We start from the raw sequence: 26,627 nt of genomic DNA, 5'->3' as shown, positions 1-26,627 counted from the left end.
CACTTTTTAAAAGAAATGTCAGCAAAGAAACCTTTTACAAATGAGATATTCTTCCTGAGATGAGTTAAATGCGTTTCCTCTAATTCAGTGATGAAATATGCTAAAAATACAGTTTATTTCTTAAGAGTAAAAAAATAAAAAACCTTTTTCAGAGAGACTGCTGCAGTCTAATACCGTGAGGCCAGAAGTGGATTCGTATCAAGAATACACGGGTGGGGAGAATGTGGGTGTGACAGCAGACTTAACAGAGTGGGAACAAATCGAGAGTAAAATTTTGAAACCAATCCAGAGTTGACAACATTGTCAGCAAGCCTGCAAAAAGGACACCTATTATCCACAGCAAACCAGCAATAACATTAAAAATACATAAACATACATATATATGTGAATTCGTTACTGAGAAATAGTATGAATGTCACAGCTAGGTCAGGCTCGGTAGCCTAAATCGTCACCGTGTCCTGTTAGCAAACAAGCCTAGGATTTTTTTTCTCCTTCATGTCTTCAAAAACAGTTCTATTGAATCGTTTTTGTGCATCGAGTAACATTACATTTCTGACAATACTAAATTAAAAGGCATTGCTGAAACATTCATTTTGAAGAAGGAACATGAGCTAATGACGTTTCACTACCTAGTTTGTTTTGCTTGTGTTGTCTATTTTAAGCTGGACTTTTAAAAAGTATGGACTAGACGGATTTGATTTGGGTTTTAGAGGGGGGTGTACCCTTATTTGTGGCCTTTGATTAAAACGTTCTTTGCGTAGTGAAATGCTTCTTCAGATTGAATGGAGAATGTGCTGTAGATGTTTATATATGGAAAAGAATTCTATATAGCACCAAAAAGGGTTCTGCTATTCTTATCATGTAAAGCTTGTAACAATAGAAGAATCCCTTTTGGTGCTATATAGAACCCTCTTAAAAAGGTTCTGTATAGAAATATACTATATTTTCCATCAAGCTGAAGAACCCTTTCATGATGCAAATAACCCTGTAATCATGCAAAGGTGTCTTTGAGTGTTCATGGTTCTATATAGAACTATTTTCTTTACTGAAGAACCCTTGAAGAACCGCTACAGGACCCAAAACGTTTCACTTTATAACTAAATCTGGTTCGAATGTCTTCTGCAGAGACAGGCTATAGTTTAAAAGGTGTCGCTTGAGCATTCTAGTAGGTCTGGTAGGATAAAGAGAGAAGGTCCATAAGGAACAGCTTATGTTCTCTGTGTTTACTATGAAGGTTTATACTGGATGTAGGAGCATTAATGAGATGTAAACCGACTGTCATTGCATTCTGATGCATGAGTGACACTGATAGGAAGATGAGCTGAACACTTTTATAAGCTTTTCCAGTAATTACATAGAGAGATGGCAATCTGTATTTTTAACCCTTAATTATCTAGATAATGTTCTGTTCATTTGATTACATAATTATTTACATACAATTACATTCAATTTAAAGTCTGTCTCAACACATTAGACTCTACTCGTCTGACTTCAGTCCTCAATGTTTCTGTATAAAGGAAAAGGTGTTTTAAGGTGTACATACACCGATCAGGTATAACAATATGACCACCTCCTTGTTTCTACGCTCATTGTCCATTTTATCAGCTCCACTTACTATATAGGTGCAGACTGTAGTCCATCTGTTTCTCTGCATACTTTGTTAGCCCCCTTTTACCCTGTTCTTTAGTGGTCAGGACCCCCATGGACCCTCACAGAGCAGGTACTATTTGGGTGGTGGATCATTCTCAGCACTGCAGTAACACTGATGTGGTGGTCGTGTGTTAGTGTGTGTGGCGCTGGTCTGCGTGGATCAGACACAGCAGTGCTGCTGGAGTTTTTAAACACCTCAGTGCCACTGCTGGACTGAGAATAGTCCACCAACCATATCCAGCCAACAGCGTCCTGTGGGCAGCGTCCTGTGACCACTGATGAAGGACTAGAGGATGACCATCACAAACTGTGCAACAGCAGATGAACTATCGTCTCTGACTTAACATCTACATGGTGGACTGACAAGGTAGGAGTGTCTAATAGAGTGGACAGTGAGTGGACACAGTGTTTAAAAACTCCAGCAGCACGGCTGTGTCTGATCCACTCAGACCAGCGCAACACACACTAACACCACCACCACGTCAGTGTTACTGCAGTGCTGAGAATGATCCACCACCCAAATAGTAACTGCTCTGTGAGGGTCCATGGGGGTCCTGACCACTGAAGAACAGGGTAAAAGGGGGCTAACAAAGTATGCAGAGAAACAGATGGACTACAGTCTGTAACTGTAGAACTACAAGGTGCACCTATATAGTAAGTGGAGCTGATAAAATGGACAATGAGCATAGAAACAAGGAGGTGGTCATAATGTCATGCCTGATTGGTGTATCTAGGAGGCCTAATCCCTTAGTTTCCATTGCTAAGTGTATCACAGATGTTCATTTCTGATTGCATAATTTCACAGTTGATTGAGTAAAAGGAAGCCTGAATCCAGCATAGAGAGGCTGAGTGAAGGTGGTGTGGACTGTGTGTAGGAGGGTCATTGTGTCAGAGACGCTGTAGAAGGACAGAGTTCCTGCTCTGTGATCCACATACACTCCTATTCTGGAGGAGGACGGGGCTGAGATCTTAGTCTGAATGTTGTTGTGCCAGAAATAGAGAGAGGAAGAACACTGCAGACTCCAGGACTGATTGTTGTGTCCAAACCCACATTTATCACCTGGTCCTTTCCTGCTGATCCCTTTATATGAGACTGAGATGCACACCCAATTCAGACTGCTCCACTCAACCTCCCAGTAACAGCGTCCACTCACACTCTCCTTACTCAGAACCTGATACCAGGAGTCAAATCTCTCTGGATGGTCAGAGTATGGCTGGACACTCTGACTGCATCTGACCACTCTGTTCTCCTCAGACAGAATGAGGTAATGACGTGCAGTGTTGGGATCAAGAGTCAGCTGACAGAAATCTAAAAATGAAGATGAAGAATGTAGTTTATTCTTTTGTGTTTTAGCATAGAATGATGAGGACTGCAACATTTTAAGTAAATATACTACTGTGCAACAATCAGTCAATCAGAGACCACCCGTCATTTATGTAATTCCCAGTCAAAACAGCCATTAAGTTGAAGGTTGTTAATTTTCCAGAAATATCTGTGGAGATTAGATATAAGGTCATCTACTTGCATAAGGAAGGGGAAAAATCAAAGTAAAATAAGTGACAAAAAAAGAAGTTTCCAAAACGCACCAAAAATGATTAAGAGAAAATGGGACTCCTAACAACAGTGCAAGACCTGGTAAACCACCGACCAACCTCCATCTAATAAAAAGTACTTAAAGCTGTCATCTTGCTTCAGATCTGAAAAAAACACACCAGTGTTTCTGTCCATTCTTTCACTGTGAGAAGACAACTCAACACCATGACTCTGAAAGGATGTGTAGCTGTGAAGAAGTCGTTACAGAGAAAGGACAACAGACAAAAAAGAAGAACAATTGCAAATCAACCAAAGAAGGTTCTGGCCTTCTCAGAACTAGAACAGAACTGAACTTTGGAGATATGGAGAAGTATCCCTGCAGTTTTCTTTTAAAAGTTCAAAGCAAGTCTCCTGAAAAAAAAATGGAAGTGAAGCTGTAATAAAGGTAAAGCTTGGACACATTAAATCTTTTTTTTCTAAAGGTGAAAAATGAAAAACTTGCACTTAGTGGCCTTTTTTGACTGGAAACTAAATCAATGAAGGCATAAGTAAATAAACAGAATCACAATGACCAAACGACTAAAAGTTTCACATACATTGTAGAAAATGTTCTCTGGTTTTTGGTTCTGAGAAGAAAATCTGAACTGCTGCAGCTGCGGACACACAACACAAAGCCTTTTAAACAGGAACATTACAGGAGCATTTTTTTTTTGTAAAAGTCAGTGAGACTCTCTTTGAAACATTTCTTACTAACGCAGCACAGCTCTTAAGAGTGAGACTCAACCGGACATTTCAATGTCACTACCAACCAGGCGCTGGGCACTGGACAATGGAGCTCAAAAGTGGACACCTGGCAACCCCAGTAAGACATACATAGGTGTCATGCAGGCACAGAAGTACACTTTTAGATGTAGAAGGTTTTTTCCTAGGTTTAACAAAGTAAATAAATTTGCTAGACCTACTATACAGTGTTAAAACATCTGGATGTGTTGAGAGAGAATTATTAGGAGGGGGAGACCCCTCTCCAAACATTTAAAGCAACATGTACCCACACCCCACCTAAATCTACGCCTATGATTTCAACAGATGTTACAGAAACTGCTTCAAAAACAGAAGGGCTGAAGCCAAAACACTAAACTGTGGAGTGCTATGTCCCCAAGCCATGTAGTATTACACCCTGGACATCCCACTTCTCCCAGCTTCTGACCAAATAGAGACTTCCTACATCATATTTCACAGCAGGACAGCTCCTCTTACCATGTGGAGAGATTCTGTTGAGTGTCTCTTCACAGAATTCCTCCAGTTGCTTCTTCAGATCAGATAGAGATTTGCTCACTTTATCAAATGAGAGATGTTGACTAACAGTGATGTTCGGTGAGTCTTTAGATCCAGAAGAGACACGAAGAGACTTGAAACTCTGCACAAATAGAGATATACTGTAGAGAAACATCATACTTTGGTATATACAGATATATAATATTTAGTCCTAGCGTGTGTGTAATATGTTCATTATTGCCTTAAGAACAAGATATTTATTACAACATTTAACACAGTCACCACCAGCCGACCTCCTGGAGATCTATTTTAGTGTTAGGCCCGAAACGTACTTCACGCAAGGACACGAACGCAGATGCTTCGAGCTACGTGGATGAGATTTTGCGCGTAGTTGCAATCTGATTGTTACAGTAAGGGGCGCTATAATGACAGTCAAGCCTGACCAAGCAGTCATGTATGCCAGTGTGCTTTCTCAACTGCCATAGCAGACGAGCAGTTGTGTCTCACCCAAAGATGGCTTACATAATCATAAAAATATCGTACATTATCACATTTCCATTTCAAGAGAAGAGGTAAGGCAGCTCACTCTCCTCTGATGTCCATGTTTAGCTGTTGAGGCTGCTGGAATAGCAGTAGATCCCTCTCTGATTTGCCCTCTATTGCCCTCTTCAGTACTGAGTGTTTTAACCGCCCCCCTAACGTAAGAACACACGGTGAGTTTGTACAGATGGACTGAGCGTTTGCAGTGCGTTGACCCAGCACTGCCATTTGCGTTCGTGTCCTTGCATCAGGTATGTTTCAGGGCTTTAGTTCTAACCTGCATCTAACATGCTGCACCCCACAATCATAGTTCTGAAGAAACTAATTAGCTGGAGCAGGAGTGGCAGATTGTAGTTGGAACGAGACTTTGCAGGAAGATCTCTGGAACCCAGATTGGTGGCCAATGACTTAAGAGGAATCAATTTTCTCCGTATTTCAGACAGTGGTTGTTACCTGGAGGAAATGGATGTGATCCTCTGTGTGTGAAAGCTGCTCCAGCTCAGTGTCTCTCCTCTTTAGACCAGCAATCTCCTGCTCCAGCTGTTCCATGAGCTCTTCAGCTCCACTCAGTTCAGTCTTCTCCTGAGCTCTGATCAGCTCTGTTACCTCAGAGCGCTTTTTCTCAATGGAGCAGATCAGCTCAGTAAAGATCCTCTCACTGTCCTCCACTGCTGTCTGTGCAGAGCTCTGTTAGGACACACACAGACCAGATTTGGAGCTCATTTAAATTATTCACCCTCTTACTGTGACCCTATAAGACTTAATGTCCACATTGTGGATCTCCATAACAGTGGTGTTCTGAGTCTGACTGAGGTGTGAAGTAGCTGCTCCAGCAGATCTCTGCTCACTACTCACCTTAATAGTGTTCACAGCCTGTTTCAGCTCCTGCAGCTTCTTCTCTTTCTCCTGGATTCTCTGCTGGAATTCTTCCTGCTTCTCCTTTATTTGACTCTGTGAATAAATAGATTTTAGAGGTGAATTTTGAGCCCTAAAGTTTTGTATTAGTGGCAGCTGAAGAGTTAAAGTTCACTCTTGTTCTACAGAACATGCACACTCATATGAGCTCTATAAAGCTGTATAAATGCTTGATGATGTGTATTGACTGGTCCAATGTTTCCTGACAGGCCTGACTTGTTTCTTACTACCAGTCAGTACAAATAAAACTTCTGTAACGCTTCCTTACTGAACTGAACATTTGAAATAACAGTATAAATTCTCCAACTCATTAACAAAACAAATCCAGTTTTAGATGTATAGTTACCATGAATTCATTCTGAAACTGTATTTCTCACCTGTCTCTCAGCTCTCTCTGCTATAGCTGCAACTGTATCATGGCCTTTATGTCCGTGCATCGTACACAAATAACAGACGCATGTTTGGTCAGTACGACAGTAGATCTCGATCAGTTTGTCGTGCTGAGAGCAGATCTTCTCTCGTAGTCGTGTGGAAGCTTTGACCAGCTTGTGGTTTTTCCAGGAAGGAACTTCATAGTGAGTTTTAAGATGAGTTTCACAAAAGGAGGCCAAACACATCAGACAGGACTTGATGGCTTTGAGTTTCCTCCCAGTGCAGAAATCACACTCCACATCTCCAGGTCCAGCGTAACAGTGAGCAGGAGAAGCAGCTCGGAGTTCTGTCTTCTTCAGTTCCTCCACCACTTCAGCCAGCATGTTGTTTCTGTGTAGAACAGGCCTCGGAGTGAAAGTCTCTCTGCACTGGGGGCAGCTGTAGACCCCCCTCTGATCATTCCGATCCCAGTAGCCATTAATACACACCATACAGAAACTGTGTCCACAGTGAATAGTTACTGGATCCTTCAGCAGATCCAGACAGACTGGACAGCTGAACTGGTCCTGATCTACTGAAATACTGGCCATTTTCCTGCCCTCACAGACTGAGAGAGAGCAGCTCTCTGAGATCAGTTCTGTTTCTGAACTGAGTAGGAGTGGCTTCATGATTCTGCAGTTCAGAGAGCAGAGAGAGAGGGCGGAGCAAATACATGTTGTTACTTTGCTCAAGGAGAACAGTCGAGCTGTATAACAGTGAGAGAGAGAGAGAGAGAGAGAGAGGGAGAGGGAGGGGGAGGGGGACGTTTCACTTATACATTTCCTACAGGAACTTATACCTACTTATACTTTCCTTCCTTAAGACAGACTGGGCCTTTTAACAGGCCTGTTAATGCCTTTTACATTCCAGATCCAGAATTTCAGATTTATACCAGTGGATGACATAGGCCAGGGATTCTTAACCTTTTCCACCCCGAGGCCCACCTGTTTATAAGTATAAAGCATAATGCCCCCCAGGATAACTAAAATCAACTGTTTAAAAAATATTTTTTTAAATAGTTTCTTTTTTCTTACACTGAAAACCTCTGAATTAGAGCCTGAAAAAGATCTTAATCACAGAAACCAAAATTTGCAGTTATGATAAAAAACATCACATGTTTGCAGCGATGTCAAAAAAGGGGGGAAACAGGAAAAAAAGGTAGATGTAGATGTGGATTGTGATTTGGAGCTGCAGTCCATCATGTTTTGACTGAAAATGCTCTTTTGGCTCTCCCAGAAGTGCAGCTGTTTGGTCTCTAAATGTCTCTTTAGTTTGGAGGGTTTTAGCGCCTCATCTGAAATAAACCTTATTCCACTCACTGGGCTTTTTGACTAGCATCGTCACAATCAACAATAATAATAAACCTTACTAGATATCTGCTTTTTTGTCATTAGATTATCATTTTGAGTTTAACTACTCAGGTCTTAACTATAATAATTTAACTACCGTTTGATGCAGTACATGGGTGGAGTGTTCACACAGGTCAGAACAGAGCAAACTAAATAAAAATTTGGATAGGTCAGCACCGAACGAGGTAGGGAGAAAGCGCCCTGAGAAATGTCTCTGGCTATCTGTCTGCACTGCGCTCCCGAGTCTTAAACTGACGAAGTTTCATTAGCCTGCGACTGCAGTGTTTTCATTTATATGTCTCTGCTGGCCCACTACAGACTACTGCCTCCCCCTGAGTACAGGCCTGCGGACCACTAGATGGTGCTTCATGGCCCACTGGTGGTCGCGGCCCACAGGTTGCGAAACCCTGACATAGGCAAATAAGTCCATAACAACCATGTGTACATTTGTAGATTGGCAATTATGAAACTATAAGAAGGAAAAATGAGACCTGAAATTAGAAAAGATACGGTCAACCAAGTGAGGTAACCAAAAGGCATGAAAAGAAACCCACTGCAAAAAAAATAACACTGGAAAAAATTACATTTCATGAATGTCTGCCAAGTCATATTATTCTTAATTTGATGAAAGAAATGTTTTTCTTTTTCTTTTTCCAAACGATTGTTAAATGCACAGTAGACCTCCTTTGACTGTGCAAATCCTGCGTTACTAAAGCTACTTGTAACTTTATTTTGTGTGTGCTGTGGCTGCTTTTGCCAAAAATGTCACAGCTGTTAATGCACTGCAAATAGCACCGACCACAGAATCAAAATCATACAGCTCCCAAACAACCAGGATGCACTCTGTGAAATATGTCATGTTAAATCATGTTAAATATTTTATGTTAACTCAACTCAGCACAGAACTCAAGTTCAGCTCATCCCACCAAGGGAAAAGGGACTTTACGAAAAAGAAAGTCAGAAAGACGCTTTCAAATGATTTAGGGTGAATATTGGTAAAGTCACACTTTCAAACAAGGTGTCTTATTTAGTACAGGGGTGGGGAACTGAGGGCCAGAGGCTAAAGAAATACCCTCGTTTTTAATTGTGAATAACTGCATTGTTTGTTAACCATTTTTCTTGCTAAACCACCTTGGCACAAGACCACAGCCATGTAAAATTCTCCATGTACAGAGAACTGATCAAGTTACCTTTCCAGAAGTTGTCATGCCCCTCTCTGAGAACACCTATCACCATTGCCTACATTAGAATGTCATGTATAATCTTGTCTTTGCATAGTATGGCCATTTTACTAGCAGTTCTGAGCCTTTGTTTTACATATAGCTTCTGCCTATTTTTCAGAACATTTTACTTGGATTTTTCTCTTTCTACAGGACTGTGTTTCTGGACTGACTCTTCACACTGTAGACTGTATGAACTGACAAAAACAAAAATAACGAAGAGTAAAACTAACAGTGCAACTTAAGGACTATAACAGCACATATAACAAGGCGAATCTGTAAAATAATCAATAGGAGTACATGGGGGTTCATACAAAACACAGGTGACACCAAAAGGAGAAGGATGCCTTCACAGTGAGCCTCCTGAACATCATCCTAATGATTGGTGTGGCTATTGACACAGGACTCAACTTCCAATTGCCCAGCTGGAAGTTGACTCCACAGTTCATGGGACCCTTAGAGATCATGCACAGAATGCCTGGCCATTGTTGTATATCACCCAGCAGTCATGTTACTATGTAGACTGGTGCAATGATCTGACGCCCCACATTCTGTTGAACTTGGATGAAATGCTGGCTTACACTTTTTGCAACAACTTGGATTCTTGTCATGCATCTCCTCACTGAGGTGTTTAAAAACTCCTGCAGCACTGCTGTGTCTGATCCACTCGCACCAGCGCAACACACACTAACACACCACCATGACGTCAGTGTCACTGCAGTGCTGAGAATGATCCACCACCCAAATAATACCTGCTCTTTGGTGGTCCTGTGAGGGTCCTGATCAATGAAGAACAGGGTGAAAGGAAGCTAAAGAAGTACGCAGAGAAACAGATGGACTAACTTTGGTACTATGAAGTGCAGATATATGGTAAGTGGAGCTGATAACATGGTCAATGAGTGTAGAAACAAGGAGGTGTTCCTAATAAAGTGCTCAGTGAGTGTAGATGCGTTTACAGAGCATGCATCAAACTCAGCAGCGTTACAGCTAAAACACTGAAATGTGGAGTGCTGTGGCCTTTTGTGTACAGCCTTTCAGTCCCGACACTCCCGCAGTGCTGCTGACCAAACAGAATTTCCAACATATTTCACAGCTCCTCTTACCATGTGGAGAGATTCTATAGATATATAGAGATTTGCTCACTTTATCAAATGAGAGATGTTGACTGATATTGGGAGAGTCTTCAGATCCAGAAGAGACACAGAGACTGCAGACTCTACACAAACAGAAATAATGAAAGAACATACTCCCATAATAGACAAAATTAATTTACCATACATAAGACAACTACATTTATATATTTTTATCATTTTTTAAATTCATTTATGGTATATATACACTGACTTGCCAGTTTATTAGGTACCTGTCTAGCTTTCACTTATACTCATTGCCCATTTTATTTACTTTGTAGGTTCTAAATGCAGCCCACTTGTTCCTGCACAATTTGTCATTCACCCTGTGAAATAGGAGGCGTCAGCATATTGGAAGGATCCATTTGCAGGTTTTATACAAAGTTCAATAATCCATAAAACTCAGTCCAAGAACAGGCAGGGGTCAGGCACCAGATGATGATGATCAAAAACATAACAATCAAAAGAAGCCAAGAAAACAGTCCAAAGAGAGAAAAACCCATACAAACAAGCAGAAAGACAAAAGTTAAAAATTACCCAAGACAAAGAAGACGAGGCTAAAGATGGCAAGGACATAACAACTGGCAATGCTTCACAAGGAGAGATGTTTTGGGAGGAGAGGTCATTAGTGAAAGGGGAAACAGGTGAGGGGAACGAGTGACAGACACAGCCTCAGAATTCGGGGGATGCTGACCTCTGGTGTCCAAAGTCGAGAGTGCTACTAACACACACCCTCAACAGGGAAACATCATAGGACTGCCACTGAAAAAGAACATTTGGGTGGTAAACAGCTGTAATACCAACATGGTAGTGAGTGTTGCACTGGTAAAAGTGTCTCAGGCACAGCAGTGTTGCTGGGGTTTTAAACAGACCTGACATACCAGCCATGCTATCAGAAACACCTACATTGTTGGCACACCTATGAACAATGTGTTCATAATAAACTGGTAACTCAGTGTATATAAAATCTTTATTACTGTTATAAGGAAAACAGAACTTTTAGGATGATCACGATTGTATTTCAGACAGTGGTTGTCACCTGTAACATCAAGTGCAGTTACTGTTGCTTGTGACTTGCTATAATAATTAATCACTAGAAGATGGACTAAAGTCCTTTACATGACCTCTGAAGGACAATGCTGGACCAATGAAGTTAACGTTGAAGGTAGCAATGAAGCAATAAAGTTTATTACTGTTGTTTGAATGAAGTCAGAGATTTGTAGGGACACATCTGCATTCTACACATATACAGTAAGACCCAGGAACAGTAGCACATTAAATAAAAGAATGAATCAATAGACTAAATATCGCAGAGTCAAACACTTTTAGTGTCATATAGTAAAAAAAAATGTAGTATATAATATTTACATGTAACATTATTTGGATTTAAATGAATGTCTCTGTTCTATTCAGTGGATCACAGAGACTCAACAATGTGGATATAAAGCAGTTCTGCAGTGATTTCCAGGTTCAGTCCTACAGGAACCCAAGTTTAGTGAGTCACATCATTAGCTAATGATCAAGTCCTTCTAGAGCTGAATCAGGTGTGATGGAACAGGAATAAACTAAACTGTGCAGGACTTTAGTGGGAACACTGATCTAGAAGTCAGTGGATTCAGCAGTGTGGATCTCTGCTGGTGGAAGCTCCGACTCTCAGAAGGCACTAAAAATGGAGAGGTCTTATCGTATTTTCATCTTTCTTTATTATGGCTCAATTGTCTCTCATGTCTTATTCCCTCCATTATGGAATATCACTGCAAAAATGCTAATTATTTAACTAAAGTTGTCTCTTTATATTGCCAGAAACATTTGATTGTTTTGAGAAATATGATTGAAACAACTGAAATAATCTGCCAATTTAATGAGAAACATTTACTTGATAAAATGACCTAAAACATGTATAGAAATAAGTTCAATAATCTTATAATAAGCCAATAACAATCTCAACATGAAAAATCTTAATATATTGACTAGGTTTAAGATACTTGAAAAGGCACCATTTTTGTGCAGTGATGGCCTTACAGCAGTGGTTCTCAGTGTCAGTCCTGAGCGACACCTGATCTACACAGTTTAGTAGTTTTAGTGCTTTAAAACAACACATTTAGTTCATCAACTGACCATCGAGACTTCTAGAATCTTCACTTTATAACTGAATCTACATCAAACAGGCATAAAATAATTTTTAAAAGCATCACTTGAGGGGGTTTGGTATCAGGACAGCTCATGTTCATGTTCGTGTTCACTATGAATGGTAATACTGGATTATAGAGCTTTAATGACGTCTAAACGAACTGACACTGTATTTTCAAGAATGAGTGGCACTGACAGTGAGATGAGCTAAAACACTTTGGAAATCCTGTTAAATTACAGAGTGATGTGACAATATAAAACTGTATGAACCCTGATCATTTATTCACTTATTTGCATTCCATTTGATTTACATTACAAAATGAGCCGCATGTGTCTAAAAATGCTATAATTCAAAACATCATTAGTGCACTATGAATTACATTTATATTTGTATTGCATTCTCTATTGACAGGTTTGAGCACTTCTGACTTTTATTATTTAATTCAGCAACAAAAATTAATGAAAACGTAAAAATGTAAAGCTTGCAAATAACAAGACAAAGGGCACAACAACTTTTCATTTAAAATCATTCAAATCACCAAATCTGCAGATTCAAAAAAATGTCTCCGTTTGTTTCACTGAGCTACAAATGAGAATTAATCAAAATGTAAGAAAAGGTGTGTCAGGGTATCTACACCAATGGAGACCTCGGTTCTATTATTAAAATACAATTGAAGTCTATTTTGGATTGCATAAAGTCACAGTAGATCCATAAGATGCAAGCCTGAATCCAGCATAGAGAGGCTGAGTGAAGGTGGTGTGGACTGTGTGTAGGAGGGTCATTGTATCAGAGACGCTGTAGAAGGACAGAGTTCCTGCTCTGTGATCCACATACACTCCTACTCTGGAGGAGGACGGGGCTGAGAGCTTAGTCTCAATGTTGTTGTGATAGAAAGAGAGAGAGGAAGAACAGCGCAGACTCCAGGACTGACTGTTGCGTCCAAACACACATTTATCACCTGATCCTTTCCTGCTGATCCCTTTATATGAGACTGATATGTATACATTTCCCAGACTGCTCCAGTTAACCTCCCAGTAACAGCGTCCACTCACACTCTCCTCACACAGAAGCTGATACCAGTGGTTAAATCTCTCTGGATGGTCAGAGTACAGCTGGACACTCTGACTGCATTTGACCACTCTGTTCTCCTCAGACAGAATGAGGCAGGGATTTGCTGTGTTGGGATCCAGAGTCAGCTGACAGAAATCTACAGAAGAAGAAGAGTTTAGTTTATATGGATTGGATGTTTTTACAGTACATTAACAAAAACTTTCAGTAAAATTCAGTAATTTCCTTAAATAGTGATGCTTGTTTGTTATCATACGTTTACATGGACAAGATCAATTTAGCTAAATACAACCAACTAACTAAACTAAATACCCAGAGAAGCAAGTAAACAGATAAACATAATCACAATGACCAGAGACTAAAAATGACCAGATTGAAATGGTAGTGGTAAAACAGTGTACTGATTTTTTACTGAAACAGGTCATATGTACAGTCCTAACAGTGTGTGTGTGTGTGTGTGTGTATGTGTGTGTGTGTGCGTGTGTGCGTGTGTGTGTGTGTGTGTGTGTGTGTTACGTACACTGTAGAAAGTCTTCTCTGGTTTGTGGTTCTGACAGTAAGATCTGAACTGCTGCAGCTGTGGAGACACAACACAATAAAGAATGAACAGCTACAACACAAAGACTAAAGAACATTTAGAACAGGATTACAGGAACACTTTCATATTTAATGCAGTGTAAAACTGTCTGCAGTGTTGCTGCAGTTCTTTTTCTCTCTGAAACATCTCTCAGTAATGCACCTCATCACAGATCAGTTGGTGTCACTTTCTTCTACAGTCCCTAAAGTTCTAGGTATTAACCAGGTAACTGTGAGGCACAAACTCCAAAGTTCTAGATTACATGATGGTAAGTTCTTCAAGGTAGTCTAACTAAATTACAATGGACTGCTCTACAGGTTCTAGGTATTAACTGGGTGATTATGCAGGGGTTACCTTAATCCCTACTAAAGTAAGTTTACTGTTAGTAAGAGCACCACAGACCTACTGGCCAGAGTTTATGGGAACCTACAAACTGACAAGATTTCCCACATCCCAGCCTTATGTGGCCACATACCTCCAAAACTGAGATGCTGTATTTATATGTCAACTAAAGTAGCTGACAAGCACCTGCAATAAAACACACGCAACAGTTTTTATTTTTAGCTGTTATTCCTAAACAATAAAGTAAGAAGAAAAAAAAAACACAGAACCTGTTTAGTTGGGATTACGTATTAATTAGGTACCAGGTGGTTATATAACGTGAGAAGATTGTACACAAATAAACTACAAGATTCTTACATAGTATGTACCTGTTTACCGATTATAAACAAAACTCTGGGCTATATAAGAACATAATGATTCTTACTGCGGTTTTACTGGGTTCTTACCACCAATATCAGAAAACTATCTTTGCATTTTGTCCCGTCACTGTACGCCATATACCTTCCCTGATACTTGGAGCTGTTTCTGATTTACTTTCCTACTTAAATGTGTGATGTTCCACTGAAATTTATTGTCTGTTTGTATTGATCACCTAATTACTCCAAATTTTTATGAAGTATTTTACTGTGTGCTGTATCTGCTTGATATCTAGAACCTGTTGGTCATTTAAGTGTAGTTTAGTTCAACTCTAAATGTACCATCATGTTACCCAAATCAATAGTGTTGTACTTGTACCTCACGCTTAACTGGTTAATACCTAAAATCTGGATAAAATAAATTGTTACTGATCAGTTTTTACCTGAACATGTATGTTTCATGCGATTTGCCGTATTGTTTTACACATGTGATTATTCAGTGGTGCTGCTAAGATTTGAGTGGCACATTTGAATGGAAACAATCCAGCAGATCATGATCACTGTGTGTGAGTGTGATCTCTCTATGAGAGCGTAATAATGTCAGGGTTCTCAAGACCTGAACATTTCTGTGTATCTAAGCTGATATTACAGAACATACATCAAACTCAGCAGAGTTAAAGCTAAATCACTAAACTGTGGAGTGCTGTGTCCTCCAGATACGCAGTATAAATCTCCACCCACCCCAGTTCACCCGGCTGCTGACCAAACATCATATTTCACAGCAGGACAGCTCCTCTTACCATGTGGAGAGATTCTGTTGAGTGTCTCTTCACAGAATTCCTCCAGTTGCTTCTTCAGATCAGACAGAGAATTGCTCACTTTATCAAATGAGAGATGTTGACTGATGAAGATTTTGGGAGAGTGTTTAGATTCAGAAGAGACACAAAGAGCCTGGAAACTCTACACAAAACAGAAATAAAGAAAGAAAATATCTAAAAAATAAAACAGATAAAACTACCAAAATATGCTTCTATAATATACATATATTATTAATATATTCCTTTTATGTATAGTGTATACAGTGTCTGTTTCCCTGCTTGTTGCAGAGCAGGCCATTGTTTAGTAAGCTGTATCACTGCTTGTAAGAACTACATTACCCAGAAAAACTTGCAAACTGAAACTTCAAAACTCACTTTGCCAGATGATAATCCCTGTGTGGGCCTATAGCGCCCTCTGTTGAATGTGCACTGTAGTACCTAACAGACCTTTTACTTTGTACCTTAGCATTGCCTGTTATTAGAATTCGTATTCAGAAAGTCGTTGATTGTATTGTCTAGATTGTTTATTCATATTTAATAATGTATAATGTATGTAGTAACGTATGTTACGTATCAAAGCTTCATGTTCATTCCTTTCTTCATGCACCTCTACACACCCTGACCCACATATTCAGAGCCTGTCTCTGTATGCTGAGCATCTTGTGGAGGTGACAGTTAAAGATTCTGACGAACTCAACCTGAGATTAGTCATCATCTGTCCTTCTGACCAGGAAGGTTTCAGGCACCAAGTTCACAGTACCCAGCAGGATCTTCACTACTGACTAAAGCAGTGTTTCTTAATTCTCTTCTTCACACCTGATCCAGATCATAGAGAGCAGAGATACCTGCTGATGAGCTGGATCAGGTGTGTTGATACAGAGAAGAGCTGAAGCTGCAGGGCAGTCATAGGATTATAAATAAGTGGCCTCAAGAAATAAATATACTAAAACTTTTAAGATAAACGAGTTCTTCTGTATATCAGACAGTGTTTGTTACCTGGAGGAAGTGGATGTGATCCTCTGTGTGTGAAAGCTGCTCCAGCTCAGTGTCTCTCCTCTTTAGATCAGCAATCTCCTGCTCCAGCTGTTCCATCAGCTCTTCAGCTCCACTCAGTTCAGTCTTCTCCTGAGCTCTGATCAGCTCTGTTACCTCAGAGCGCTTTTTCTCAATGGAGCAGATCAGCTCAGTAAAGATCCTCTCACTGTCCTCCACTGCTGTCTGTGCAGAGCTCTGTTAGGACACACACCGACCAGATGGAGGACCATTTAAAGGTATCAACCATCATTGACTCTCTTACTGAGTCTCTAGATCACTTTCATCTCTGCTCACTACTCACCTTAATAGTGTTCATAGCCTGTTTCAGCTCCTGCAGCTTCTTCTCTTTCTCCTGGATTCTCTTCTGGGATTCACTCTGTGTCTCCTTTAACTGACGCTGTGTTATACATGATAATCACAGTGAAGGTCAGTGGAAGCAAATGAGCAGTCCAGTTACTTCTGATCACCTAATCTGGGAGAGTGTGTTTGAAACCAGCTGTATATCCAATACATTTAATCCAATATGTTCATATCAGATTCAATGTGCTGAATTACACTGTTTCCAAAGTGCCACTGTTTTAATTATAGACTGTGACTAATCTTACTCATTTGAACCTGGTCTTTTTCTAACAAATCAAAATATATCATATAGAAAAAATGAAATAGTGTAGAAATATATTAAAGTTCTACTTCTTACCTGTTTCTCGGTTCTTTCTGCTGCAGCTGAGACTGTCCTGTGGCCGTTGTGTTGATCCAACATGCACAAATAACAGATGCATGTTTGGTCAGTACGACAGTAGATCTCGATCAGTTTGTCGTGCTGAGAGCAGATCTTCTCTCGTAGTCGTGTGGAAGCTTTGACCAGCTTGTGGTTTTTCCAGGAAGGAACTTCATAGTGAGTTTTAAGATGAGTTTCACAAAAGGAGGCCAAACACATCAGACAGGACTTGATGGCTTTGAGTTTCCTCCCAGTGCAGAAATCACACTCCACATCTCCAGGTCCAGCGTAACAGTGAGCAGGAGAAGCAGCTCGGAGTTCTGTCTTCTTCAGTTTCTCCACCACTTCAGCCAGCATGTTGTTTCTGCGTAGAACAGGCCTCGGAGTGAAAGTCTCTCTGCACTGGGGGCAACTATAGACCCCCCTCTGATCATCCTGATCCCAGCAGCCATTAATACACACCTTACAGTAACTGTGTCCACAGGGAATAGCCACTGGATCCTTCAGCAGATCCAGACAGACTGGACAGCTGAACTGGTCCTGATCTACTGAAATACTGGCCATTTTCCTGCACTCACAGACTGAGAGAGAGCAGCTCTCTGAGATCAGTTTCGTTTCCTCTGAACTGAGTAGGAGTGGCTTCATGATTCTGCAGGTCAGAGAGCACAGAGAGAGAGGGCGGAGCCAAACAGGCTGTTACACTGAAGGAGAACAGTCAAGCTGTATGATAGTGAAAAAAAAGGGTTTCACTGATACAGAAACAAACTGGGTTATTATTTGTGGCTGTTTACAGCATTTCTTGATTTTCCTCTTTGCAGAAAAACACTCTTTAATCTTATCTTCCTATAAGGGCCCAGGCTGGGGTTGGACGGTCTGCTAGGCCACTTCGACCACGAGAGGGAGGCACTGCACCATGATTACAGTCAATCAGTGACACTTGTTCCTCCTCTATTTAAGAGAAGCCAACTCCCACCTCTGTGCTCTGTCTTGGGTTCTCTAAGCTTGTAATTTAGTAAAGCCACTCACATTTTCTCCAGGGTCTCCCTTCTCCGTTACTTCTCTTGACTGTGCCAGAAGTAAACTCTTACGGATTCCTCTCTGTGTTTCTCTGGCTGTTCTTGCTTGGCTATTTCTTAAGTCTCTTTCTTTGGGGTTTCCAAAAAAATATTACTCAAAGAAAGTGCTGAGCTCCTCCTGTTTTCCCAGTCAGCCACTTGGTGTCCTCCATTTCCAGGGTTTATCTCTTTTACATCTTTGTTCTTTTCTTTCCCGTCTTCCCTTCATTTGGGAAACTCGTTTTGACCTTTGTTTTCCTTTTGCTCTCTGGTCTTATATTTGAAAGGTTCACCATTGTCCCCCAGTTGTCAGACCCCCACTGACAACACCACCAGACAACTGTGTTTGCTTTTTTAATTTTGTGTTGACTCTTATTCGTGAACAGCTCTGCACTTGAGTCTTTTACCCAGATTCTCAGTTGGTAGCTCACTCAGTTTATACTGGTCTCCAGAAGTGCAAGTAACAAATTACATTTACTCTCGTTACTGTAATTGAGTACAGTTTTCTCTGTAACGGTACTTTTTGGAGTAGAAATAAATCATAGTATTTTTACTTCACTACTTAAATTTTCATAACGTTACAGTGTAAAAATAAACTATGAGCGCATCAGCTTAGACCAGTATGAATGTAGCACGGTTAAAATTGGTAATGCTTTCTTTTACAGTCCCCTAAGTTCTAGGTATTAACCAGGTAAGTGTGAGGTACAAACTCCAAAGTACTAGGTAATTATTTTAGGTGACAAGATGGTAAGTACCAGGATAGTCTAAATTAATTACACCGAAATGTCTCACAGGTTCTAGGTATTACCCAGGTAAGGGTTGTGTTCATGTTGTGTTCATCATAAATTCAACAGAGAATTTACTGCAATAATCCTTGTGGTAAGTAACATGATATCATATCAGGGTCCCATATGGATTTTCAGCAAATCCATGTTAGGCTTGTACGTTCATAAAGAAAAAAAAACGTAATTTGGAAATTGGACAGATCTTTAAAATTAACTACCAAAAGCCTATTTTAACCCAACAGACTTAATTCCTGTCACACATAATAATTTACTTTAAAACTGAATTTACATTAGACAGTTATTATACCTTCCTGTTCAGAGTGGACAACCACTGGGCCTTTGGTGGAACGTTTTGTTGTCCTAATATTAGGCATGGCTCTGAAAAAAGCATAACAAAACAAGTTAAACTTTATAATGTGGATGTACTCTATGCATTTAACCAACAATAGTACATATGAATTAGCACTGAATTATTAACAAACAATAAGAGTCAGTCAACCCTATATGGCATGGTGCTGCCATGGCAACAATGACATACTCTGTGCTGATCAGTATGGCTTTAAAGTTTGCAAACAAGCATAAGATAAAGTTACATTTTTAGTTGAGTTTGATAATGTAACTTAGACCAGCTACACCATAAAAAATACAAAAGAAACCATTCCATACGTTGGTCAACCAAATAAATTTATCTAATCTAATTAACACCAGCTTAACTGTTAGGGTTGGCCAACTGACTAGACTGCAAGAATAACTTATGTCTCATACATTAACTACACCAGCTTTCTACTGTGAAAAAAACTGTATTGAATTTACCTGATTAAAAATGTACAGTGGCTGCACATGAATAAAACATGTTCCACCACCACTGTTGATGTCACCGTCTGTCAGTTTACTTACTAAATGCGTTGCTGAAATGAAAGTTTACTGTTTTTTTCATGTGCATTCGTTGCAACATTATACATTTGAATAAAGCAAGGGTACTAAACTTTTCATGTTGTGACATAAGCATCGTGGCCTAAATAACTGAATGAAGTAGTTTTACCTTGTCACTTTTCAGAACAATCCAAGACATTCCAACAGCATCAGTTGTTGATATCCGTCTTCTTGCAATGGAATGCTGGGAATAGAATCCAAAATAAGCCAATAGGGCAGCGCTCAGTCAATTAACCACCAGTCCTATTGGTTTGTTCGGACTCAAATGTCTGTTAGTGCTAAAAATATGACGTCCTAAATCGTTCCTCAAGCCCTATAAAGTGCACTACATAAACGATAAAGCCACGGATTTTACAGCAAAATATTGAACAAAATGTTAAATAGGTAATCGTGCAACGTATAGCTAAATATAAATCACTTTCTAAACGTGCAATGCGCTGTTTTGATATAGAATCTGATATTTTATTGTTTACATGGTTCACTACATGGGGAATAAGGAGCAATTTGGGACTCAGGCTAAAATTACTCAACCACTCGGGCTTTTCGCTTCGTCCTCCATATGTCATCAGTATTAATTAGGTAAATATTCAGTCTATTTAAAATTGTGGAACCCAGCGGGCATCATTATCGAGTCCCATTATCATGTACAAAGATTGTTGATGTTCATTATTTCAAACACATGACTCTGAATACTGAACTAATTCGGAAGGCTGGGAAAGGCGGCAAAGGCTTAATCAAATTAAGGCGTCTTATGTTCACCGTGCCAACACAGAATGAAGTTAACCAGAACAGGAACAACCAAGGATGGCTACCGATGGTAAGTCACTATTATACAGTGGCATGCAAAAGTTTGGGCACCCCTGGTAAAAATTTCTGTTACTGTGAATAACTAAAACATGACCTGATTTCCAAGAGGCATAAAGGTAAGAGGTAAAGGCCCAAAGCAAGTTTGGGCACTCTGCATGGTCAGTATTTAGTAACAGTAGAGTGCTAGGCAGCTGCTTAGAGGAGCCCATGGCTGCTGGTTATTGGGAGGTTTCAGGAGTAAGATTATTTATAAAGCTTTGATATTTACATTATCTGGCCTTTTCTAATGATGATTAGAAGCCATAGAGCTCAAATCTCTTGGGGTGCCCAAACTTTTGCATCAAGTTCCTTTCCATTTTTCAGTCTAAAACTTTGCAAAACAAAAATAATACACTGTTCTTGTTTAAAATGTTTAGCATTATGCCTTTTGGAGATCAGTTGATCTTCTGCTTATGTAGATGAGCGTATTACCAATATTACCAGAACAGCTTTCCTCCACCTGCGTAACATCGCTAAATTAAGAAATGCACTGTCGCCACAGGATGCAGAAACGTTAGTTCACGCCTTCATCACGTCCAGGTTAGATTACTGTAACGCTCTCCTTTCTGGTTGTTCCAGCCAAAACCTTAACAAGCTTCAGTTAGTCCAGAACGCTGCAGCCAGAGTTCTCAGCAAAACCAGGAAATTCGACCACATTAGCCCAATTTTTTGTATCTTACATTGGTTGCCAGTTAAATTCCGCATTAAGTACAAAATTCTTCTACTGACATATAAAGCTTTGAATGGCCTTGCTCCTCAGTACCTCAGTGACCTTATTTCCTATTATCAACCGACACGCTCACTTAGATCACAAGGTGCTGCTCATTATTAGTACCCAGAATAAATAAAGTTACGTCAGGGGGAAGAGCCTTTTCATACAAAGCCCCCCAGCTTTGGAATAACCTACCAGTCTGTGTTCGGGACTCAGATACAGCCTCCATCTTTAAGTCCAGGCTAAAAACTTACCTGTTTAGTCGAGCCTTTGGTTAATTTGTTTTCCTACCTATCTGTCCCCCTTATCCCCCCCCTTTTTCTTGTCCTGATTCTCTCATTCTTTAACCATTTTTAGTGCCTAGGGTGACTACACATCTGCGAAAAGTGTGTGGACCAGCAATAAGGCGACATGAGAGAAGAAGAAAAATAAAAATTGGAGGGCAGAGAGCTTTTGTTGGAATCAGTGAGAGCAAATTCAGACACAAAAGAAAGGTGAATATTGTTTAATTCTATATTTTGTTTAATACAGTGCATAATGGAATTCTCTTTTATTTGCTGTTGGTTTCTTTTTTCTTGTTTTTTTTTTAAAGTATGGACGAGGGAGGTGAGGACAGACTTGGCAAAGGAGGTCATAGGTTTTTGGCTTGCTGGAGGTGAAGCGTTCCACAAGGCGTCCCATATTAAAACTTGTGAAAAATCAATCTAGGAGGCGTTTACTCCAAATTGTAAGGAAGTATGTTAGATCCGGATCTCATATAATTAGTGATTCTTGGGGTGCCTACAACAGATTGGCTCAGCATGGATATAGCCACTATCAAGTCAATCACCAAAGACATTTTGTACATCCTGGGAATGGAGCTCACACCCAGCATATTGAAAGGGCCTGGCAAAATTACAAAGAGGACATCTGTAGATACAGAGGCAACTTGACAGAGAAGTCTCTAGAAATGAATTTAAAGTTTATAGAGTGGCATTATTGGCTGGGAAGACAACACAGGAATGGAATCCTTGGCCATTTTTTCAAAGACATTAGGGCATGATACAAGGTTTGAGGGTGAAAAATCTAGAAAGCCATCGGTAAATAAGTGAACATAAGCATTACTGTTTAGTTCTTTTCACAAAATTTGTAGTATCATGTTTTAATGGTATGATTTTCACTTCTCAGGACAGAGTAAGTGTCAATAATATTTTGTCTGAGATAAAAGATTTCTTGTACAGGGCAGGTTGCCTGCACTTACCAAATATACTGAAATGTTCAGTTATGTATGTATAGTTTACATTAGAAAAGCTTCAAGAACAGAGTAAAATCATGGTCATTTGGACCATTTCCTTTTACAACACAGTTTGACCATAGATACCGGGTAACGTAATATTGTACATTGTAATGTACAGGAATTATTGTGTCAAAAGACAGAGTTGTCAAAAGGCCTCAATAAACAGGTATCACCATTGTGATGAATCCTGCTTTCTCTTACAGTCCGTTTACACTTGTGTTACAAGTGGGAGTTTTTCTGAACTGGTAAGAACTCAGTAAAACCATAGAAAGGGTCCCTGCTTTCTTTTACAGCCCTTTTACCTCTTTATTAAGCAGAAAGATATGTTACTTACATGGTACTGTACACTATGTTTACAGCAGAGTGTGTTAGAAGTGGCAGTTTTTCTGAACTTTGTGGTAAGAACCCAGTAAATCCATAGAAAGAGTCCCTGCTTTCTTTTACAGTTTGGATTCTGTTTTGTATCTAAGTAATAAACAGATACAAACTATTTAAGACTACAGATTTGAGTGACCTGAGCTCCTACTCGCATCCTGTTTATTCTTTTGAAGTTCCAGGTTAATGCATTATAACACATAGATGCATTCCCTCTAATATTGACAATCAAGTACCTGTGTCAAACACAAGAACCTGTGAGACATTTCGGTGTAATTAATTTAGACTATCCTGGTACTTACCATCTAATTTCCTAAAATAATTACCTAGTACTTTGGAATTTATACCTTACCTTTACCTGGGTAATACCTAGAACCTGTGAGACATTTCAGTGTAATTAATTTAGACTATCCTGGTACTTATCATCTAATTTCCTTAAATAATTACCTAGTACTTTGGTGTTTGTACTTACTACTTACCTGGTTAATACCTAGAACTTAGGGGACTGTAAAAGAAAGGGTTACCAAAATTAAAAGATTCACCAACTAAAAAACAGCAGCTCTGGCAGGAAAAACACTACAGAGATGTCCAGTTTAGTGGAGAAGGACAGAGGAGAACTTAACCAGCACACAGGAGGAACAGACCACGACCAAACGGTCATCTGTATTTATTTTCACGTGAACTAAAGAAAGCAGTGTACACGAAAACACGAAACCTGCTGAGATCCATTCTTACAACTCAACTCCAGCCTGAGGGAGCGTTAGCCGACCTAGCTGATCCGAGCTAAACAGGTATCGTGTTTATGGTTTTCTATGTCTTTTATAATGTTTTTGTTTATTACACTAGAAATCTGTTGCGTATATTTTATTACAAGTGCCTTTCAGCTACTTTACTTAACAGGTGTCGCCCACAGCCTACAGTGAACCTGTTTATACAGCCCAGTTTAGCTGCTGTGTTGGAGTTAACCAACGATCGTGAACGGCTGTGATACAAGAAATCTAGTCTAATACAGGCTCTTCATCAACTCTGCACAGTGATTCTGTCGCAGTGCCGTTATTTAGGCTGATTGGCCTGATCTGATCCCTCCCCATCTCCCTGCCCTCTCTCTCTCTCTCTCTCTCTCTTTCTCTGTCTCTGTCTGTCTGCCCTCCCTTTTAATGAACTACTCATTTACTCTTACTTGAGTAATTTTATTGACTAATTTACAGGACTTTTCACTATTCTTTACACCCCTGCTGGTCTCCTATAACAAGGGTTCCAGGTTTGAATCCACTGCTGGGTGAGCTATACTTTCATGCACAAATGACAAGTGAAGCCTGACAGGCCTCCCATTCTACCCACATACAGTAAATGCAGACACAGTGGCAGTTTTGGAAGTTTAATAAAGAAAGGAATGAATCGATGTACTAAATACAACAATGCTGTTAGTGTCACAGCATACAATATACTTATAACATTATTTGGCTGTTCATGAAGCTTTCTGTTATATTCAGAGTCACAGAGACTCAACAATGTGGATATAAAGCAGTTCTGCAGTGATTTCCAGGTTCAGTCCTACAGGAACCCAGTTTAGTGTTTCCTGCATCTGATTCACATCATTAGCTAATGATCAAGTCCTTCTAGAGCTGAATCAGGTGTGATGGAGCAGGAATAAACTAAACTGTGCAGTGCAGGTGGACTACAGGACCTTAGTGGAAACACTGATCTAGAAGATGAGCTTTGAGCTCCAGCTGGAAGACTGCAGTGGATTACAATGAGGAGAGCTGTAAAACATTTTGGAAAGATAGAATTTCAGAGTAATGTGGTGATTTAAAATGGTTTTGTAATATGAGGAGGTCTAGATTCATTACTGTTGTTCTGCTATATATTCAGAATACTTCATTATTTAATGGAGTTACATTATTACATTTAATTTTCCAGGTTTGAGTTTGTGTTTGTGTTGCAGTCCCTACTTTTCTTGAAAAAGATACTAAAACCATCTAAGGGATGATTTTTCTTTCCACAAAATAAAAACTATATCTGCAACAACAACATTTCTTTAAAAACCATCATGATATTGTCGGCTGACAAACAGAAAAGTGATATCAACGGTAATCATTTAAAACTTGAAAAATTACTTTGAATTGCGTAAAGTCACGCTGCGTGCACCATAAGGAAGTCAGAATCCAGCATAGAGAGGCTGAGTGAAGGTGGTGTGGACTGTGTGTAGGAGGGTCATTGTGTCAGAGACGCTGTAGAAGGACAGAGTTCCTGCTCTGTGATCCACATACACTCCTATTCTGGAGGAGGACGGGGCTGAGATCTTAGTTACAGTGTTGTTGTGATAGAAGAAGAGAGAGGAAGAACAGCGAAGACTCCAGGACTGACTGTTGCGTCCAAACTTACTGTCATTACCTGATCCTTTCCTGCTGATCCCTTTATATGAGACTGATATGTACACATATCCCTCACTGCTCCACTCAACCTCCCAGTAACAGCGTCCACTCACACTCTCCTCACACAGAACCTGCCACCAGTGGTCAAATCTCTCTGGATGATCAGAGTACGGCTGGACATTCTGACTGCATCTGACCACTCTGTTCTCCTCAGACAGAATGAGGTTCTGATGTGCTGTGTTGGGATCCAGAGTCAGCTGACAGTAATCTGAATAAAAAGAAGAAGAAGAGTTGAGTTTATACTGATAGATTGTACTTCTAGTTTTTCGAACATACAACGGTGTTTGTATACTTTCTAAGAAATTCTTTGTATCTAGATAACTGTGTGTGTGTGTGTGTGTGTGTGTGTGTGTGTGTGTGTGTTACATACACTGTAGAAAGTCTTCTCTGGTTTGTGGTTCTAACAGTAAGATCTGAACTGCTGCAGCTGTGGAGACACAACACAATAAAGAACGAGCAGCTACAACACAAAGATTCAGTTTAGAACAAGATTACAGGACATTCTCACATTCATGTTCAATAAGAGCAGAACTGGAACCACTAATAGATTCATCCAGTTTTCTATGGAGACTCCAGGCACTAAAAGAAGTGAACAAACCATAAGCAGCGATAAGAGAATAAGCAGGACTGTTTTTAGTGTTTTATATTTTTGTTAGGTTTTTTCCCCCATTTCTGTAAAACTGCCTCAGTTTAAAAGGGTCTTAAGGCTTTGTAGCCCCACTGACACAAACAGAAACTGTCATAAACGTGCAGATTATAATTATTCTTTTAGTAAAAGCACGGCTGTAGAACTTGCTGGTTGTACTGATTTGCAGCACAAGCGCTGTATGTGTGAATGGTCAGTGTGTGTGAGTGGCCACTGCTACTGCATCGCTCATGTCATGCAGAATTGGCGTATGTGAAACAGGCCGTGCAAGTGACATCGCCAAACTACAACTGAAAAAAACGTCACAAATCATGAGCATTTCTGAATGTGTGACAGAAGTGAAAAATGATCCATCTTACATTCCTCAACAACATGAATATTTCTGTGTATCTCAACAGATTTTACACAATGTGTTGAACTCTTACCATGTGGAGAGATTCTGTTGAGTGTCTCTTCACAGAATTCCTCCAGTTGCTTCTTCAGATCAGACAGAGA

General features: G+C 39.9%; 2 protein-coding genes across 4 annotated transcripts; both read right to left on the bottom strand.

Annotated features, from left to right (window-relative positions):
• Nucleotides 1-2,346: 2,346 nt before the first annotated feature.
• LOC118815321 (tripartite motif-containing protein 16-like) lies at nucleotides 2,347-6,926 on the bottom strand. Of its 2 annotated transcripts, XM_036581358.1 has the most exons (6): nucleotides 6,292-6,926; nucleotides 5,855-5,950; nucleotides 5,453-5,686; nucleotides 4,442-4,601; nucleotides 3,781-3,837; nucleotides 2,347-2,959 (listed from the first exon to the last, which is right to left on the bottom strand). In XM_036581358.1, exons 1-6 carry the CDS (start codon nucleotides 6,874-6,876, stop codon nucleotides 2,430-2,432), a joined length of 1,662 nt encoding a protein of 553 aa, XP_036437251.1. In that variant the 5' UTR covers nucleotides 6,877-6,926; the 3' UTR covers nucleotides 2,347-2,429. The 2 variants fall into 2 exon arrangements, with proteins under 2 accessions (XP_036437251.1, XP_036437252.1); XM_036581359.1 differs by lacking the exon at nucleotides 3,781-3,837 and having other exon boundaries at nucleotides 2,348-2,959.
• A 4,251-nt stretch (nucleotides 6,927-11,177) lies between these two features.
• Nucleotides 11,178-17,685, bottom strand: LOC118815302 (tripartite motif-containing protein 16-like). Of its 2 annotated transcripts, none has more exons than XM_036581331.1 (6): nucleotides 17,049-17,685; nucleotides 16,653-16,748; nucleotides 16,313-16,534; nucleotides 15,299-15,458; nucleotides 13,744-13,800; nucleotides 11,178-13,362 (listed from the first exon to the last, which is right to left on the bottom strand). In XM_036581331.1, exons 1-6 carry the CDS (start codon nucleotides 17,631-17,633, stop codon nucleotides 12,833-12,835), a joined length of 1,650 nt encoding a protein of 549 aa, XP_036437224.1. In that variant the 5' UTR covers nucleotides 17,634-17,685; the 3' UTR covers nucleotides 11,178-12,832. The 2 variants fall into 2 exon arrangements, with proteins under 2 accessions (XP_036437224.1, XP_036437223.1); XM_036581330.1 differs by having other exon boundaries at nucleotides 11,183-13,362; nucleotides 16,313-16,546.
• Between the last annotated feature and the right edge of the window lie 8,942 nt (nucleotides 17,686-26,627).

Source organism: Colossoma macropomum, unplaced genomic scaffold, assembly GCF_904425465.1.
Source record: "Colossoma macropomum unplaced genomic scaffold, Colossoma_macropomum, whole genome shotgun sequence".
Lineage (NCBI taxonomy): Eukaryota > Metazoa > Chordata > Actinopteri > Characiformes > Serrasalmidae > Colossoma > Colossoma macropomum.
Note: the sequence above shows the minus strand (reverse complement) of the source record. Positions and strands in the feature narration are given on the sequence as shown.

Bases quoted from the DNA above. Each gene is read 5' to 3' on its own strand.
- LOC118815302 (XM_036581330.1), bottom strand. From the start codon at position 17,633: ATGGCCAGTATTTCAGTAGATCAGGACCAGTTCAGCTGTCCAGTCTGT. The intron at 13,801-15,298 runs GTAAGAGGAGCT...GTGTCTCCACAG, and splicing joins CAACAGAATCTCTCCACATG to CTGCAGCAGTTCAGATCTTA. The intron at 13,363-13,743 runs GTACGTAACACA...CTTCTTCTGTAG, and splicing joins CAGAGAAGACTTTCTACAGT to ATTTCTGTCAGCTGACTCTG.
- LOC118815321 (XM_036581358.1), bottom strand. From the start codon at position 6,876: ATGGCCAGTATTTCAGTAGATCAGGACCAGTTCAGCTGTCCAGTCTGT. The intron at 5,951-6,291 runs GTGAGAAATACA...ATTTATTCACAG, and splicing joins CAGAGAGAGCTGAGAGACAG to AGTCAAATAAAGGAGAAGCA. The intron at 4,602-5,452 runs GTAACAACCACT...CTATTTGTGCAG, and splicing joins ATCACATCCATTTCCTCCAG to AGTTTCAAGTCTCTTCGTGT.